The sequence below is a fragment of the Hyperolius riggenbachi genome, chromosome 8 (genome assembly GCF_040937935.1).
Source record: "Hyperolius riggenbachi isolate aHypRig1 chromosome 8, aHypRig1.pri, whole genome shotgun sequence".
NCBI lineage: Eukaryota > Metazoa > Chordata > Amphibia > Anura > Hyperoliidae > Hyperolius > Hyperolius riggenbachi.
In genome coordinates this window covers 218,779,736-218,799,165 of record NC_090653.1, presented here as the reverse complement: position 1 = coordinate 218,799,165, position 19,430 = coordinate 218,779,736, and the positions used below count along the sequence as shown (strand labels likewise).

The 19,430-nt window shown below is 44.5% G+C and overlaps 1 protein-coding gene across 7 annotated transcripts in view; it reads left to right on the top strand.

Annotated features, from left to right (window-relative positions):
- MVB12B (multivesicular body subunit 12B) overlaps positions 1 to 19,430 on the top strand; it is a 245,602-nt gene that overhangs the window by 195,965 nt on the left and 30,207 nt on the right. For all 7 annotated transcript variants that reach the window (XM_068248176.1, XM_068248171.1, XM_068248175.1 and 4 more), the window contains one exon: positions 16,567 to 16,622. In XM_068248176.1, the coding sequence (XP_068104277.1) occupies positions 16,567 to 16,622 (56 nt within the window). The remainder of the gene's footprint in view (positions 1 to 16,566; positions 16,623 to 19,430) is intronic.

Genomic DNA, 19,430 nt, shown 5'->3' with positions numbered 1-19,430 from the left:
TATATTTTCTGGGGGGACATCTGGCTACTACCTATAGTAGGGGGACAGTCAACTACCTATACTGCAGGGACATCCGGTCACCTATACTGGGGGGGGGCATCCTTTCAACAGGGTGGCTGAGGAGGGGGGCCCCAAATGTATTGCTCTGCTTGGGGACCTGTGTGGTCTTAATCCGGCGGGTAGTTCATATATATGCGAGGGGGGGGGGGGGGGAGAGGAACTTGCAAGGCTACCTATATTGGCAATCTACCCACAGATTGCCAATACTGACAATATGTAGGCTTGCAATCTAATTGTAGTCGTTTTCCCCACCAATGCCTCCTACTTTTTCCCTCCCATATACCCTCTTATTTTCTTAAAGTGTACCTCTAAGAGAAAAGTGCCCCGGGGGGTACTTACCTCAGGGAAGGGGAGGCCTTTGTATCCTAAAGAGGTTTCCCCCTTCCTCCACAGTAGAAGGGATCCAGCTCTGGGAGCCCCACAGTTCTCCTTGTCGGTGTGTGCGCATGCGCAGTAGTATTTGTTTTCCTTGATTGCAGTGCTTGAGTTTAGGTCTTCAAAGAGGTTCTGTGGGATTCTAAAAATCAATCAAACAAGCTGACACTTATCTGGGGCTTCTATCGGCCCCCTGCAGCTGTAATGTCCCGTCCCGTGCCGTGCCGTCCTCCTACGATGCTCCATTTCCCGCCGCCGGTCCCGGTTTAACATTCGTCTAATCAGATGAATAATGTTAGCTCCTGCTTGCGTCATCGGGAGCTTACTGCACAGCTGCAGTGTAATAACTCGTGTGATTACACCGGGACCGGCGGCGGGGAACGGAGCATCGGAAGAGGACGGCATGGGACATTACCGCTGCAGGGGGCCGATAGAAGCCCCAGGTAAGTGTCAGCTTGTTTGATTCTTAGGATGCAAAAGAACTCCTTTAAAGGGCAACTTAAATGAGAAAAATACGGTGGCTGCTATATTAATTTCCTTTTAGGCCTCTTATACAGTAAGACGTTGCGTTTGGTGCGACGTTAAGGTCGCATAACGTGCCCCCAATGCAATGCATTGAAAGACTATAACTTTGACGTTATTTAGCCCTGCGTTTGGTGCGCTGTTTTTGTCGCACAGTGATAGAATGAAAATGGCGCATGTGCAAAAAAAAAACATTACTGAGCATGTGCAAACAGTCTAACGCAGCTAAAAACGTATATAACGCATAGCATGCAGCACTTTCATTTAGCGTGCAGCGTTAGACACCAACGCAACGTCTGCACTGTGAACAGCCCATTGATTTTTCAATGCTGTAAGTTACTGTGCGTTACATGTTGTTGTAACGTGCGACTTTAACGTCGCACTGTGAAAGAGCCCTTAAACTATATGAGTTGACTGGCAGCCAGGATCTATGTCTCTGCAGAAGTGTCTGAATCACACCAGAAACAAGCATGCAGCTAACCTTGTCAGATCTGACAGTGATGTCAGAAACACCTGATCTGCATGTGCTTGTTCAGGAGCTGTGGCTAAAAGTATTAGAGGCAGAGGATCAGCATGATAGTCAGGTAACTGGCATTGCTTAAAAGGAAATAAATATGGCAGCCTCACTTAATTTCTCCTTCAACTGCTCACTCTTTTCACTGTAGTGGTCCTTTAAACAGCTGAAATTTGACAGTTGGAAAATGACAGTTTAAGTAAGACCGTTAGAAAATGACGGTTGGAAATTGGCAGTTAAAATTTGACAGTTGAAAAATGACAGTTGAAAAATGACAGTTGGAAAATGGCAGTGGGGAAATGGCAGTTGAAAAATGACAGTTGGAAATTGGCAGTTAAAATTTGGCAGTTGGAAAATGACAGTTGGAAAATGGCAGTTGGAATTTGACAGTTGAAAAATGGCAGTTAAAGTTTGACAGTTGGAAAATGGCAGTTGGAAAATGGCAGTTAAAATTTGACAGTTGGAAAATGGCAGTTGGAAAATGACAGTTGGAAAATGGCAGTTAAAATTTGACAGTTGGAAAATGGCAGTTGAAAAATGACAGTTGGAAAATGGCAGTTAAACGTTCAACTGTCATTTTCCAACTGTCATTTTCCAACTGTCATTTTCCAACTGTCATTTTCCAACTGCCATTTTCTAACTATTATTTTCCAACTGCCAAATTTTAACTGTTGTTTATCAACTGTCATTTTTAAACTGCCATTTCGCCACTGTAATTTTCCAACAGCCAAATTTCAACTGTTTTTCAACTGCCATTATTTTCCAACTATCATTTTTCAACTTCCATTTTTCGACTATCCTTTTCCAATTGTTTCCTTCTTCCTTTCCTATTTTATTTATTTCGCAAACACATGCCTTGAGGTCCTTAATGTTGAATGTTGATTTGCCACCTCATTTTGTGTTTTGGAGGCTAGATTTGCATCACGATTTGCACAATTTAAAACTGTCTATCAGTTAAGGGGCCCATATACTCAGCCGATTTTCTGGCCGACCGATCGATCCCGATCGTTTAATCGCTCGATTGCAAATCGGTTGGCCAATCGACCGATCGATGGCCGATTTTGGTCGATTTCCATCGAACTGGCAGGGTGGAAAATTTGGGTCGATCTGATGAGATTGCTTATCAGTTTGCATTGGCCTTAATGGAAATCTGATGGCAAAAAAATGCCATCAGATCGAATTTCAATATATTTCAAACTGAAATCTATTGGAATTCTATCCTGGTAAAAAAATGTTCTAAAAACGCATCAGATAGATCATCAGATGCATTTCTTATCTATCTGCTGCCAATCTGACGAGTGTATGGGCACCTATATGGTGGCTGGATAGTGTAATGGTTAAGGGCTCTGCCTCTGATGTAGGAGACCAGGGTTCAAATCTTGGCTCTTCCTGTTCAGTAAGCCAGCACCTATTCCATAAGGAGTTCTTTGGGCGAGACTCCCTAATACTGCTACTGCCTACTGAGTGCGCTGTAGTGGCTGCCTCACAAGTGCTTTGAGTCCGACAAGGGAAAAGCGCTATACAAAAAAAGGAATTATTACAGTGGGTTGCAAAAGTATTCGGCCCCCTTGAAGTTTTCCACATTTTGTCACATTACTGCCACAAACCTGCATCAATTTTATTGAAAGACCAACACAAAGTGGTGTACACATGAGAAGAGGAACGAAAATCATACATGATTTGAAACATTTTTTACAAATAAATAACTGCAAAGTGGTGTGTGCATAATTATTCGGCCCCCTTTGATCTGAGTGCAGTCAGTTGCCTATAGACATTGCCTGATGAGTGCTAATGACTAATTAGAGTTCACCTGTGTGTGATCTAATGTCAGTACAAATACAGGTGCTCTGTGAGGGCCTCAGTGGTTGTCTAAGAGAATATTGGGAGCAACAACACCGTGAAGTCCAAAGAACACACAAGACAGGTCAGGGATAAAGTTATTGAGAAATTTTAAGCAGGCTTAGGCTACAAAAAGATTTCCAAAGCCTTGAACATCCCACCTACCAAGACAAGGCCATCCACCTAAACTCACAGGCCGAACAAGGAGAGCGCTGATCAGAAATGCAGTCAAGAGGCCCATGGTGACTCTGGACGAGCTGCAGAGATCTACAGCTCAGGTGGGAGACTCTGTCCATAGGACAACTATTAGTCATGCACTGTGCAAAGTTGGCCTTTATGGAAGAGTGGCAAGAAGAAAGGCATTGTTAACAGAAAGCATAAGAAGTCCTGTTTGCAGTTTGCCACAAGCCATGTGGGGGACACAGCAAACATGTGGAAGAAGGTGCTCTGGTCAGATGAGACCAAAATGGAACTATTTGGCCAAAATGCAAAACGTTATGTGTGGCAGAAAACTAACACTGCACATCACTCTGAACACACCATCCCCACTGTCAAATATGGTGGTGGCAGCATCATGCTCAGGGGGTGCATCTCTTCAGCAGGGACAGGGAAGCTGGTCAGAGTTGATGGGAAGATGGATGGAGCCAAATACAGGGCAAACTTGGAAGAAAACCTCTTGGAGACTGCAAAAGACTTAAGACTGGGGCGGAGGTTCACCTTCCAGCAGGACAATGACCCTAAACATAAAGCCAGGGCAACAATGGAATGGTTTAAAACAAAACATATCTATGTGTTAGAATGGCCCAGTCAAAGTCCAGATCTAAATCCAATCGAGAATCTGTGGCAAGATCTGAAAACTGCTGTTCACAAACGCTGTCCATCTAATCTGACTAAGCTGGAGCTGTTTTGCAAAGAAGAATGGGCAAGGATTTCAGTCTCTAGATGTGCAAAGCTGGTAGAGACATACCCTAAAAGACTGGCAGCTGTAATTGCAGCAAAAGGTGGTTCTACAAAGTATTGACTCAGAGGCCCAATAATTATGCACACCCCACTTTGCAGTTATTTATTTGTAAAAAATGTTTGGAATCATGTATGATTTTCGATCCACTTCGCACATGTACACCACTTTGTATTGGTCTTTCATGTGGAATTCCAATAAAATTGATGCATGATTGTGGCAGTAATGTGACAAAATGTGGAAAACTTCAAGGGGCCGAATACTTTTGCAAGCCACTGTATATGGATAACTGTAAAGAGGGAGTGGAGCAAAAAGCCTATGTTGGCTTTTTATCTTCCTATCTTGCTCCCAGTCTAATGACCCATTTATTTTCTTCAACTTTCATAGTGGTTCTCTTTCCAGGCTAGCAGCACTTTTAGCCACCTTTGAAACTTGTCCACACATTCTCTACCTTAGTGTTTGGTACACGTGTTCCTCCACAGTGATGACCCTCTTTTTCTTGGGTTACTTCAAATGTATTTATTTATTGTGCATTATGGTGATTTATTGTTATTGAATTGTTTTTCAGATTAACTTGCACTGTTTTTTTTCTTGATAAAGAGGTACTTTGTTGCTTTGGAATTTTGGATTATCTTAATTACAGAATGAATTACAGATCTTTCTGTACCAAGTTTTTGGAGTGCCGACCATTTACTTCTCTTTACAAAAATGTATGGCGCATGCGTTGCTCTGCATGGCAGTATTAATTGAAATGAGACAGCAGTGTGTTGGTACAGAAATGCATGCAGCAGTTTATTGTCAGAACACAGCACAGCACATGAGAGTCTGAGACACATTACTGAAATAAGCTCAGCAATGCAGCAGTGCATCCTGACCTTCACGGTTGATATCAAATTACCATTTTAAAGGACCACTATAGTGAAAAAGTAAGCAGTTACAAACTTTCAGAACCAACATGTTTTGGACTAGTCGAGTTCCTCATTGGGAATACAAAGGGTTTTCTTTGTTTTTTAAAATAATTTACTAAATGGCAGTTGCTAAGTCTAACTGCCAAAATAGGACCAGCCAGCATCCCTACTCACTCGCACACTATTTTGGCAGTCAGCAAATGGCCGTTCAGCAAATACTTTTGAAAACAAAGGGAAACCCTGAGACTCCAACGTAAGGAGATGGACTATTCCAAAACCTGTTGGTTCTGTCAGCTTTTGAAGCGGACCTAAACTGAGTGCTTCCTCTCTGCTCTAAGGAGATAACCAACAGCATCATAACTTTAAAGAAAAACATTTCTTTGTTACAACTTACAGAAATCTTACAAAAACCCTGCAGTGTTTACTTTCTGGTGTCCTAGGAGTGTCCTAGGAACACAAAAGGGTTAACCTCCTGTGTTTACATATTATTCAAACGTGTTCCACTGCGCTCAGTCAGTGGGTGTCTCCACAGAAAGTCGTTTAGCCAACGATGAGTGCCGCTCCTGATTTACTCTGGGATAGGAGTAAGTATGCTGATCAAAAACAGAAAAGGAAGAGGAGAGGAGCGCTCTCTGGTGCATTAACTTATTTAATTATGCTTCACGCACAAAGACAAATTAAAACTTACAATGTAAAAAATAAATCAGATCTGACGAAGGCGTGGAACGCAGAAACGCGTCATGACGTCCTAGGCGCAGGGCAGCTGCCGACAAACCCCGTGTACACTATCCCGCTGGCGCTACTTGATCCTCAGGATTACCACATCTACTGGCCATAGTGTGGAGGAGGCCAGACTGGTGAATTTACATCTTGGACACGGTGATACACCATATTGTGATAAGCTCTGTTTTATTTTTTACATTATAAGTTTTAATTTGTCTTTGTGCGTGAAGCATAATTAATTAAGTTAATGCACCAGAGAGCGCTCCTCTCCTCTTCCTTTTCTGTGTTTACATATTAGCCCAAACTATGGCATAGAGTGGCACACCTGACAGCCCTAATTTACACTTGCTGTTTACTTGTTGATAAGGCCTAATTAGACAGGCTAATCTCTCTAGACCAGGGCTTTGCACCTGTGGTACGCTTGTCACCGGTGGTACTTTGCTGTTGGCCAGGTGGTACACACTAGATTTGCCTGCCACTTTTTTGTCTACCTGCCACTTATCCTGGTCCTGTCCTGCCTCCATAAAGTTTGGCTCTCCCTCCCTCGCTCCTTGCTGTGCTTCTCTGCAGCATACTTCAGACCTCAGATCAGTGTGGAGGAGACAGCCAGGCCAACGGTGCACAGTGATGGCGCAGATACAGAAAGTGACGTCACTGCTCATTTGAAGTATACACTGTGCACCGCTTGCCTGACTGTCACTTCTCTGCGGCTGGCTTACCGATGATCTGAGGTGTGAACTATTCCGCAGGGCAGCACAGCAAGGAGTGAGCAAGGGGGGGATCCGAACTTTGTGGTGAGTCACTGCTTAGCTCTCAGCTTTCTGGTGACGTGGCCAGGCTACCTATAATTAAGCGTGGTGGGGGGGTGGAACTTGTATGGCTACCTATATTGGCAATATACCTCTAGATTGCCAATACTGACAATATGTAGGCTAGCAGTCTAATTGTAATCTTTTTCCCCACCAATTCCTCCTACTTTTCCCCTCCCAAATGCCTTTTTTTCTTAAAGTGTACCTTGTAAGAAAAAAGTGCCCCAGGGGGTAGGTACTTCCCCCTTCCTCCTCAGTAGATGGGATCCCCCATACCCCTTCCCCCCTTCCTCCTCGGTAGATGGGATCCAGTGCTGGGAGCCCCATAGTTCTCCTCATCGGTGTGCGCATGCGCAGTAGCTGCTCTCCGTTCAGGCTCCAGCAGAAACGGCCAAGCCCGATCGCATCCAATCTACTGTGCAGGCACACTGGTGGTACTTGAAAGTTTTCGGGCAATAAAAGTGGTACAATTAGTGGAAAGGTTGAAAAGCCCTGTCCTACACCATACTATAGTGGTCTACATAAAGTACAGCTTGAAGCTTAAGAAAAAGAAAAGTAACCAAAATCCATTGCAACTTCTCTTTTTTTTCTATAGCCACCATTGTATTTTGCCTTTTTCATCTGGTAAATACTGCAGTTGGGTTTGTGTTACTACAAAGATGTCCAGTTTCAATATATTTACTTCCATTTATTCTTGGAAGCCCCGCTTAACACTTGTACCAGCACGGCCCCTTGAAATTTTTATCTGTATACAGTATGTGTTTTCCTTTGCATCAGTGCACTGACAAATCTCTCCTCTGAGAAATGGCAGAGCAGTGAATCCCCATGGTAATCCCGGCGCGTTCCCTAGGGGAAGCCATGCTATATACATGCAGGACAGACGGCACGAGCCGTTACACAAGACACAGGTGGACAGCTTGAGATATATTGGAACGGGCTGCTGCAGAATGCTTTCCATAGCAGACATAATAATTCATGTACGCTCAAAGTGTGTTTATTCGGCTGTAATATGTAATGAGGTGTAATTTATATACTAATCAGTGTATGGTAACAGCAGGATGATTTCCATATTAATACAATATTTTATTATCATTTCAGGCAGGATTTAGCCATCCATGTAGTCAATTTATGCGAAGGCTGAGCGATCAGCTGTGGGTAGCGCTGCTTATTGGGTCTGGCTTCCAACTGCACACATGAAGACAATGCATGGCGTACTTTGTACAATGCAATCTCCTATCGCACAGCAGTCACCCATCCAGCTGCTCGCATGCACAACATGCTGATCAAATGTGCCTTTTTTTCCCTTTAAAGAGGACCTGTAGTGAAAATAGCATAATAAATACAATTGCTAATTTTAAACAATATTCACTTAGGCCTAGTGCACACCAGAGCGGTTCTGCTGCGGTTTGCGATCCGCTTGCAGGTGCGGATCCGCTAGGGTAATGTATTTCAATGGGGTGGTGCACACCAGAGCGGGAGGCGTTTTGCAGAAACGCATACTCCCGGGCTGCTGCAGATTTTGGATTGCGGATGCGTTTCTGCCTCAATGTTAAGTATAGGAAAAATGCAAACCGCTCTGAAAAACGGCACTTCAGAGCGGTTTGCCAGGCGTTTTTTGTTACAGTAGCTGTTCAGTAACAGCTTTACTGTAACAATACATGAAATCTACTACACCAAAAACGCTTCACAAAACCGCAAAATGCTAGCTGAAACGCTACAGAAAAAGAAGAAAAAGCGTTTCAAAATCTGCTAGCATTTTGCGGATCTGCTAGCGGTTTTTGGTGTGCACCAGGCCTAACAGATCATTTAGTCAATGTTTGACCATTGTAAAATGTTTTCTCGCCCCGATGTACATTCTGAAATTTATAACAGGTGGCAATATATTTAGTACTGGCAGGTGCATCACTGTGCATAGAACTCTCAGTAAATGAACATTCTGCAGAGGGAGATATGGCTTGCTTGGCAGTTTGAAACAGTCATTATTTCCCACAATGCAACTAGGTTACACAGTAAACTGTCAGGACCATGGTCCTGACATCACACTGTGGGAGTGGTTTCACCACAATATCAGCCATACAGAGGCCCCTGATGTTCTGTTTGAGAAAAGAAAAAGATTTCTCAAGGGAAGGGGGTTATCGCTATTGATTGGGGTGAAGCTCAATCCTGGGTTAAATTTCCTCTTAGGGGCAGAGGAAAAGAATGACAGTCAAGCAATATGCATTGTTTAAAAGGAAACAAATATGTCAGCCTCTATATCCCTCACGCTTTAGCTTCCCTTTAAAGGATCAACTGCCTGTTCAGCAGAAACTGTGCCCTTTGTTTGTCAGAGTAAGGGTACTTTTTTGACCAAGCAGCTGATGGTAGTGCTGGGACAGTTGGAGCCACCACACAACCAGTTGCGTATTACCGGCAGTATGCGGCCCATCAGCGCAAGCTGATAAGTTTGGCGCGTGTTGCTTGGCCATAGCCAGCAACCATCATTTGGGTACAACTGAGTGCTGGTGCCCAAATAATCCAGCTACTAATCTAGATGGCAGAAGGTAAGTATTGTTCAAGTGAATGGGGCCTCAGACAACATAGTGGTAATTACTGAATAATTGTTTGCTATTTTTGAAATCCTGATGGCCAGGGAGTAAAACCTGTTCCCACTTTAATAAATATGGTGCTGTAAAGGAGGTGATCAGGGTTTCATAAAAGGAAAACAACATAAGGCAATCTTTTTTGTTCTGTACTTTTTTTTAGAGTTGGAAGAAACCAGATTATTAATTTATGAAGCGTAAGCATATTCTGTGGCCATGGGCTGGTTTATGAAGGCTTCTCTGTGCTCCTAAAGTACGGGTATAATGTATGGACAGCACGGTGGCGTGGTGGTTAGCACTGTTGCCTTGCAGCGCTGGGTTCCTTGTTCGATTCCCAACCAGGTCAACATAGTTACATAGTTACTTGGGTTGAAAAAATACATACGTCCATCGAGTTCAACCAGAGAACAAAGTACAACACCAGCCTGCTCCCTCACATATCCCTGTTGATCCAGAGGAAGGTGAAAAACCCTTACAAGGCATGGTCCAATTAGCCCCAAAAGGGAAAAAATTCCTTCCCGACTCCAGATGGCAATCAGATAAAATCCCTGGATCAACATCATTGGTCATTACCTAGTAGCCATGGATGTCTTTCAACGCAAGGAAAGCATCTAAGCCCATTTAAATGCAGGTATCTGCAAGGAGTTTGTATGTTCTCCCCGTGTCTACATGGGTCTCCTCTGGGCACTCCGGTTATCTCCCACATCCCAAAAATATACAGATAAGTTAATTGGCTTACCGCTAAATTGGCCCTAGACTATGATACATGCACTACATGATACATACATAGACATGGGACTATGGTAGGGACTAGATTGTGAGCTCCTCTGAGGGACAGTTAGTGACAAGACAATATACTCTGTACAGCGCTGCATAATATGTCAGCGCTATTTAAATACTTAAATAAATGTATGATCCATGAAACCTGGGCTGGAGTTATTAAAACTTGTTGGCCATTAGGCCTCTTTCAGACATGAGACTGAACTCCGTTTTATCAGGAAATTCAGTGTCCTGTCTGCCACCTACAAGCGTAATTCAGATGCAATTAACAGCCTGTCTTTAACGTTAGAATTCTGGAGTTATTTTAAGGACTGAAGAGTTCACTTTCGGTTTGCCTGAGGTAAAATGTTTCCTGATTACTACATGCCTCATCACCATGGTGATAACTCTAGAAACGTTATGAAAGACAGGAGATAAGCTTAGTGAATTGAGGCCATTGTGCTGGAAATAAGGGTATTGGGTGAGTTGAGATCCGAGTGACTTTAAGAAAAGCCACAGGGATGACCACCGGATGAAATCCGAATGAGTTTCTTTCTGATTTCATCCAGGTAATGAAGGCACCTGAGCGGGTGTGCGGGGGGGGGGGGGGGGGGGGTTAAACTTACCCAGCACTTATCTTCTTTAAAGAGACACTGAAGCGAGACTAAGGGCTCGTTCCCACTGTTGCGACGCGATTTCGGCCGCATTCCGACGCTTGTAAAAACGCATGCGGATGAGTTTCCGCATGCGTTTTTACCCGCGATTTCGCATGCGATTTCGCATGGCAGGGTGCCATGCGAAATTAACCATGACACTGCCAGGGCTAAATAAAATTGAAAAAGGTGCGAAATCGCACGCGAAATCGCGGGTAAAAACGCATGTAACAAACGCATGCGTTTTCACTATTAAATACATTAGCGGCGATTCGCACGGATTCCCGACGCAGGCGAAATCGTTGGCTCTTTTGTGCGTTTTTTTCACGCTGAAAAAAACGTACCTCAACAACGCTACAGTGGAAACAGGCCCATCCACTTGTATTACATGTGCGGATCTGCATGCGTTGGACGCATGCAGATTCGCGATAGTGGGAACGAGCCCTTAATCTCGCTTCAGCTCTCATATATAGCAGGGGCACTTGTGCCCCTGCTAAAACGCCGCTATCCCGCGGCTAAACGGGGGTCCCTTCACCCCCAACCCACCCCCCGCAAAAGTTGGTCGCAAAGTTGGTCGTGGACTTTGCTTCCTGGAGGCAAGGGCTAACGGCCGCAGCCCTGCCTCCAGTCGCGTCTATCAGACGCGCATCGCCGCCTCTCCCCCGCCCCTCTCAGTGAAGAAAGACTGATAGGGGCGGGGAAGAGGCGGAGATACGCGCTGACAGATGCGCGTGGGGCAGGGCTGCGGCGGTTAGCCCTGCCCCAATGCGGAAGCGCTCCCCTGCATTACGAAGGGGATTTGGGAGGACAGGGACCCCCGTTAAGCCGCGGGATAGCGGCGTTTTAGCAGGGGCACACGTGCCCCTGCTATATATGAGGTCTGAAGCGAGATCTATTCTCGCTTCAGACTCTCTTTAACATATCCCACAGCTCGTCTAACTCTGCGTTCCAAGCCGTTATCTTGTGATTACAAACACTTCCTCCTTCCGGGTTGAAGGAGGAAGCGTAGTAGTCACGTGACGTGGCTTGGAACACAGAGTGGCACGTGTTAAAGAAGATGTCTGCTGGGTAAGTTTAACCCCCCCCTCGCACACCCGCTCAGGTGCTTTAATTACCTGGATGAAATTCGAATCAAACTCATTCGGATTTGATCCGGTGAGCATCCCTGATTGTGACATTGGCACAACTGAGTCACAGGTGCAGTACTGGATTTGAATTTCTAATTCAAGCCACACATGACAAAATATCCTCCTCTTGTCGCCTCCACCTAAAAAACATCTCTTGCATCTACTGTTTTCTCACACAGGACACTACCAAACTTCTGGTTACTGCCCTGATTATCTCACATCTAGTCTACTGCAGCTTTGCTCTGTGGCATACCCGCTAACCTTTTAACTCTGCTACAGTCCATCATAAACTCTGCTGCACGACTCCTTCACCTCTCTCCATCCCTAATCACTCTGTCAGTCTCTTCACTGGTTACACAAAGGATACAATTAAAGATCGCTCACCTACAATGCACTTTACAACCTAGCTCCTTCTTACCTAAAACTTATTTCCAGATACCTCCTTACACGCAATCTCTGCTTTACCGACCATGTTATCCTGTCTTCCTCTCTGGTCACCTCTTCTCACTCCCTTCTACAAGACTTTTCTCAATCCTCTCCCTCCTCTGGAACACCCTCCCTTAAAGTGTAACTGTCGGGCATAAAATAAAAAAATAATTCTTTATTTTTATCTGGTAAACAAGTAATAGGGATGCTAACCAGGCAATACAAAATTTAAAATCACTATTCGTTTTCTTGTTGATAAATGATCATTCCCCAGTTTACCTGACTCTTATTTGGTACACACAAAATTTGCTACACAAAAAGGAAGTTGAAGGGCATGCTGGGTTGTCCTTTTTTACTGCTCTATTCCTCTCAGACTTAGAGACTCTGAAGCGAGTCTAAATTTACTTTAACAGGCAGTCATGTTAAGTAGTATAACCGCTGCTAAAACGCCGCTATCCCGCGGCAAAATGAGGGGTCTTTACCCCTCAAATCCCTGCTGTAAGCAGGGGGGAGCGCTTCCTGAAGAGGCAGAGCTAAGCCCTGTAGCTCTGCCTCTCAGCGCGTCAATCCCCGCTGATCGCCGCCTCTCCCCGCCCCTCTCAATCTGCCTTCACAGAGAGGGGCGGGGAGAGGCGGAGATCCGTGCAGCGATTGATGCGCATGGAGGCAGAGCTGCAGCTCATAGCTCTGCCTCCATGAGCAGCAAAATCCACGACCAAGAAAGTCGTGGATTTTGCAGGGGGGATTTGGGGGGTAAAGACCCCTCGATTTGCTGCGGGATAGTGGCGTTTTAGCAGCGGTTATACTGATTAACATGACTGCGTGTTAAAAAATTAAATTTATACTCGCTTCAGAGTCTCTTTAACTAATGCAGCCTGATTGGCTGAAGCCTCTTTCCCTCCTGTTTTCCCCTCCCACACCTCCTGTTCCTCTCTGATTGGCCAATAGTTCTCATGCTGAGACAATGCACTTTCTATAGTGAAGGGCAGGCAAATCAGGCAGAGCAAGGGAAGAAATGACATCAGGATAGGCTTCAAAATAGCCACAGTTAATATGGAAACTGTCTAGAATAGGATTCTCTGCTTTTCCTTTATAAAATTCACAGGAATCATAACGTGGACAGTGCAATACATCTGTTATGTAAGTAGAGCAAGTATTTATCTACTTATATATGTGGGGTTTTTTTTTTTTTAGATAGTGTGGCTGACCGTTCCTCTTTAACAAATCCACCACTCGCTCAGACTTACCCTTTTTAGGTGCAACCTGAAAAGTCATCTCTTCACGCAAGCATACTCTCTCTCTGGACACCCAGGCAACTGACTACCATTTTATCATCTCATACACAGCTTCCCTTCACCTATTGCCCATCTCTTAAACCTTTAGAATGTGAGGCAGAGTTGGCCAGCGCTTTTTCCCTTTTGTCTCTTAATGATGTGTAATGTGCTTGCATATCTCCCACCATTATGTAAAACTCTTCTATTGATTTGTTCACTGCATCCTATTTTATTTGGGTAGTATACAGACATGATCATGGAAGATGCTGTTACTATATAAAGCAATAATAATAATAATATTTGGGTAAGATAGAGGTATGATCATAATGTAGACTAGAGTATATTATATTGTTGTGGCAGAAGCCGGGTTGAGACGGGTGTCGATATTGTGTTTTGAAAAGCAGGGGAGCTTCTCCTTTTATGACGTGGATAAATGTAGCATTTGCAGACTGATTCAGCCATTTTATTCAGGTAGTTATACTGCCGCCATATCTTTTCATCTGATCCTTCCGTTTAGGCTCAGAAAACATTTTGACGGTGTGCCTGTTGTAAACGGAACTCAGGACTGTAAATTCGGGCTAATGAACTGCAGTGGCAGTTAGCGGTGATGACCCCTGCGCAGTGGTGAATAGGTTGAAGCTAAACAAGAGCCAGTTAGCCATAACGCTTTATATTGGCTGACCGTCCTGGCAGCAGACGGTTGTGTTTCCTGATTATTGCGCCTAGCAGCTTTGGATATTGGATAGAAATAGCAGAGCAATGAACTATAAACCTCCTCTTCCAAGTATTAGCAGTTTAACTAGATTTTCAATCTGGGAAGATTTGCTCTCCCATCAAATATGATAATGGTATGCAAATCAGCAGCTCAATGTCAAGTGTAGTAAGCGGCGCTAATTGTAAGATATATAGACTTTTCAGCATTGTGTAAAAAAATGTCATTCTCCCAGGAAGGAAGATGGAGTGTTTTTGGGTATGTGGCAAGAAGATAATGTCAGATGTGTATGTCAGACTAGCATAGCGCGGTATTCCCTTTCACTGAAAGCGCAGTATGGAAAACTTGCCTCCTTTGTCACAGTGAATAACTTTGCCCTGACTTTCCTATTCTCACAAAGAAGTACGGTAGTTAGGTTATTTCCTATTAGCATCTTGTTTTCTTTTTGCTGTAGGTTTTCCTTGGGAGCTGAAAATTGTTTTTGTATCTGGTTAGAAGGCAGTTAGATGTGCATATAAAAATCATTTTTTTTCTTTCATTAGAATGCAGTTAGTTGTACATAAGAAGTTCATTTCTTTTCTCTATATTTTCAGAAGGTAGTTAGGTGGATGAGGTTCTGTTTTAAGATTCAAGTTTCTCTCTATGTTCAGAAGGCAGATTAGAAGGCAGATTTATATGCATATGAGGTTCAAGTATTTCTCTTTGAGGGCAGTTAGATGTGCTTATGAGGTTCAGCGGTTTCTCTCTCTGATTAGAAGGCAAGTTGCATATGAGCTTCAGGTTTTTCTGCATATGTACAGTAGGCAGTAAGAAGTGGACACCGAGGTTCAAGTTTTTCTTTGATCAGAAGGCAGTTAGATATGGATATGAAGTTCTTTTTCTCTTTAAGGGCAGATAAATACATACATATGAGGTTCAGGTTTTTGTCCATCAAATTAGAAGGTATTGACAAAATAAAGTGTGTATTTGAACCCAAAAACTATAAATCTGAGGGTGTTTTCACTACCTGTCAGGAGACTGTGAAGTGACAGCATTTCCTGGCGGTTTGACCCTGTTTTGCCCGGTATAGTGTAAGCAACCATTAAAGGATATGTGCACTTATCCCTAACTTACTGACTGAAATGCTGATAACAGACATAGCCATTTACTTCAAAAGTGGCTGAACTGAGTCACTACCATCATGTTAAGGCGCAAGTTCCCACCCACAGATTGTATCAACAGGTTTGTAGAACATTTTCAGCCACATGTAATATAATGCACTGTGTCCTCCTCTATCCCCCGTGTGGCCTCCTCTATGCCCCTTTGTGTCCCCCTGTGTCCTACAATTATCCCTCTGTGTCCTCCTCTGCATGGGCACAGTACAGGGAGTCCCTGACATTGCATCGGGTTGGAGGTTCATATTGGCAGGCGTTCACAAGTCAGGAACTCTCTGCAGTTCGACTATAAGACGCAGTGACTTTTTCCCCACCTTTGGGCGAGAAAAAGTGAGTGTTATAGTCCAAAAAATACAGTAGTTTACCTCACATACTGCTTTATGTGACAAGTTGACAACATATTCTTACTTTCCCCTCTTGCTGCCAATCAGTTTCCAAGTTGTTTTGAAAACTGAAGTTTGACTGCTAGATGTGACGACACAGCTGTAACAATATCATGTCAAAAATGTATAATAAAAATAAAAAAAATATGTATGTAAAAAATGCATTAAAATTAGACTTTTTATTTGGTTTTCTATCAGCTGGAAGCAGAGAAATTCTGACAGCTCCAGCGAATATGTGATTTTGACATTATCGCATTAATAACCCGTCCATTCTTCAAAGCGTTTTTAAGCATGATCTGTATGATAAAGGGCATTGACTTAATTACAAGCTTGCTTAATTACAGCTGTGTGGAAGCTCGTTTGTTTAGGAGGAAGCTAATTACACTGCTGAGCCCTTGGCATGGGTTTTGCTTTGCGTATTCCATACAGTGGCAGCGCGCCCAGATGAAGCGGCTTCAGTTTTAATGACTGCAGGTGACACGGAGACGGCTTGTTATACGGAGCCGTGCCCTGACTCAGGTCTGACAGACGCCCAGATGAGAGGGATGCCGGGCGGCTCAGCGCGGCGCAGACAGCTCTCTGTATTGTAACCGCGTGACTCGTCACACAGTGCTAATGTATGGAAGGTGCTTCATGATGCTAAGGAGTCTGTGTGGGTCGTCGCTGGCAACAGCTCTAGAACTATTCTAATTATGCGTGTTGCCGGCTGGAACAGTCAAGCTGATTTTCCAATAAATGCATGGAGTCAGATTATGATCATTTTCATTCTCTCCCCTCTCTTTTTATTTCAGCAATGGATGGTGTCCCCTTTATGATTTCTGAGAAGTTTGCGTGTGCTTCAGAGGCGGTAAGTTGTATCCGTACGGCGGTAAACCTGAAGTTTATGTAATTGGCTTCTGGCTAATAGGGATGAGTTTCGCAAGGAACGTAACTGTACTTTTGTGTGCTCGACGAGGACGCCGCGGCAGAAAGGGTTAAAGTGTACCTGAGGCGATATGTAACATGATGAGATAAACATGTGTTTGTACTGTGCAAAACATATTAAAGCGGGATTGTCACCATAAAAATCTAATTTCAACAGCAACTGGTCTGAGTGTATTAAGTGATAAAGATGCTAATCCTGCATTTAAAACTTTTTCTGCTGTTATGGTTTGGAGTTATCACATACCTTAGGAGCACTGGCCCTTTAATAGCCATTGCCATTCAGTTGCATGCTGGGGGTTCTTTTAATCTATAATATATTACTCCTCTTCCCTTTATTTCCCTGCCTAGTTAAAACATGATCCTCTGCTCACTTGTGTTTACAGGCAAGGCTGTGGTGACTCAGCGATTGGAGGAGAAATGACATCAGTATTTAGCCTCACATCACACTGTGGGCAAAAGACATGGTTCCCACCAGGAACAGAATTCTCTTCATTTATCATATGAAATTCACTAAAATCAAAACGTGGACAGTACATTACATGTGTTATGTACATAGATCATGAATTTATATACTTGTATATGCGTTTTTTCCCTGGCATAGTATGGCTAATCCTACTGCTTTAATAACCAGGCTGTTTTACTTGCTTTATTTTGTTGCCTGAGAGAGATTTTAAGCATGGAAGTGACAGCTTCTGTCTAGTCAGTAGTCGGTAGGGAGAGTATAGTAAACATCACTGATAAGCAAATTACAGCCATAAAAGTTTTCCTTCCAGAATACAACTTCAGAGGGCAGGGGGAGATAAAATACATGAACTATTGACCTTTTTCTACCTCTGGGACACTTAATACCCTGTCACTGATTAGAGACCGTAAACCATTCAACCTAATTTAGAAATAATGAAGTTGTAGGAAAATAAATATATATCTCATCAGTACACAGGCACAGTCCACTACCTATGGGAGGCGGCAAAGTAGCTTCCCCAGGGCCGCGTGATGCCGATCGGCGGCGGCACCTAGGGGACTGATTAGCCGGGGATCCCGCGCAGGAATACGCGCGCGTCCGCCGGCATTAGGCTCCGCCCACCCGCGATGTCAACCCGCCGGCCAATTAGCAGCGCTGGCGGGTTGTTAACCCTCCAATCTCGCCGTTAGTAATGTATAATACACTTTATGTATACAATGTGTATTATACATGCTGCCTCCTCCCCTGGTGGTCCCAGTGATCGAGCGTAATTACACACATACACTGATCCTGCCCCCTGATCGCCAACAGCACCCCTCAGACCTTCCCTGATCACCCCCTCAGACCACTTTTTGCACCCAATCACCCCCTAATCACCCATCAATCACCCCCTGTCACTATCTGTCAATCCTATATTTTAGAATAGGTCCTACACTGCCCCCGGGGGGCTCCTGATCACCCCCCCCCCACACCCTCAGATCCTCCCCAGGCACCCCCCCCCCCCCCCGTGTACTGTATACCTCTATTCTCCCCTGTAATCACCCACTGATCACCTGTCAATCACCCCCTATCACCACCTGTCACTGCCACCCCTCAGATCAGACCCTAACCTGCCCCTTGCGGGCTTCTGATCACCCGCCCACACTTTCAGATCCCCCTCAGAACGCCGCGATCAACCCCCTGTCTCTATCCTAGTGATCTAAAAACAGTGATCAGTGAAAACTGACACTTTTTTAGTATCACTAGTGTTAACAGTTAGGCCAATTATTTAGCTAGGGCCCTTCGTTGGGTAGTTAGTGTCAGTTGGCACCCAGCCCACCACACCGCAGTCACTAATTAGTTGCTGATTAGCATCATCACTGTCGCTAATCAGCATTGCTACTATATAGTTTCTGTACGTGATCATTACTGATCGCAGTCAGATCTATATTAGGGTCACTAGGATACACTAAAAATGCAGTGTTTGACCGATCAGGCCTGATCATTCGCCAGCACTTGCGTTCAGCCCGCCCCACCACAGAGACAGAATTTTTTTTTCTGATCACTGCAAAAGACAGTGTACAATAGCTGTGGCGCTGTAAAGATCAGTTTTGATTTTTCTTAATCAAAACTCAGTGACCACAGCTTTCTACTTCACAATTACTCCTTTTTACTAGGTAGGTGCTCTTTTTCCTGGGTAGTCTCAGAGGAATACCCCCTAAATTTAGCAGTCCACCATGGCAAAAAAGGGGTATTCCGCTGAAGAGGCCGCCGAGATTCTGGCCCAGTGGGGTGAGTGCGATTGGGAAGCCTCATCCGACGAATCATCCGGGTCAGAATACGAACCGGTGAACAGCAGTGGCTCTCTGACCGATAACAATGACGAGGTCGAGCTCCCGGTGAGAGCCAGGCGTACCACACCCCATGTCACTGGACCGCATGTGGCGCAGGATCAGACTCAAGGGCAGCAGAGTGGTGCAAGCGCTGATCCGAGTTTTCTTGGTGAGGCATGCACCAGCAGGGTAGCATCTCCTGGACCAAGCACCAGTACTACCATAGACCCTGGTGAAGTGTGGCGAGCACCAGCATGGTAGTAGAAACTGGTTCGGTGGCAGGTGCATTAAGACCCGAGTCGCAGCCACCAGCAAAACAGGCCCGTACTACCCATAGACTCCCAGAGGTGCTGGCAAATCCCAATTGGCAATCCCCTGGTTCCGCCGCACCCGTATTGCCCCCTTTCACCATCCAGTCTGGAGTTCAGGTGAAGACAGGTAATCTAGGATCAGCCCT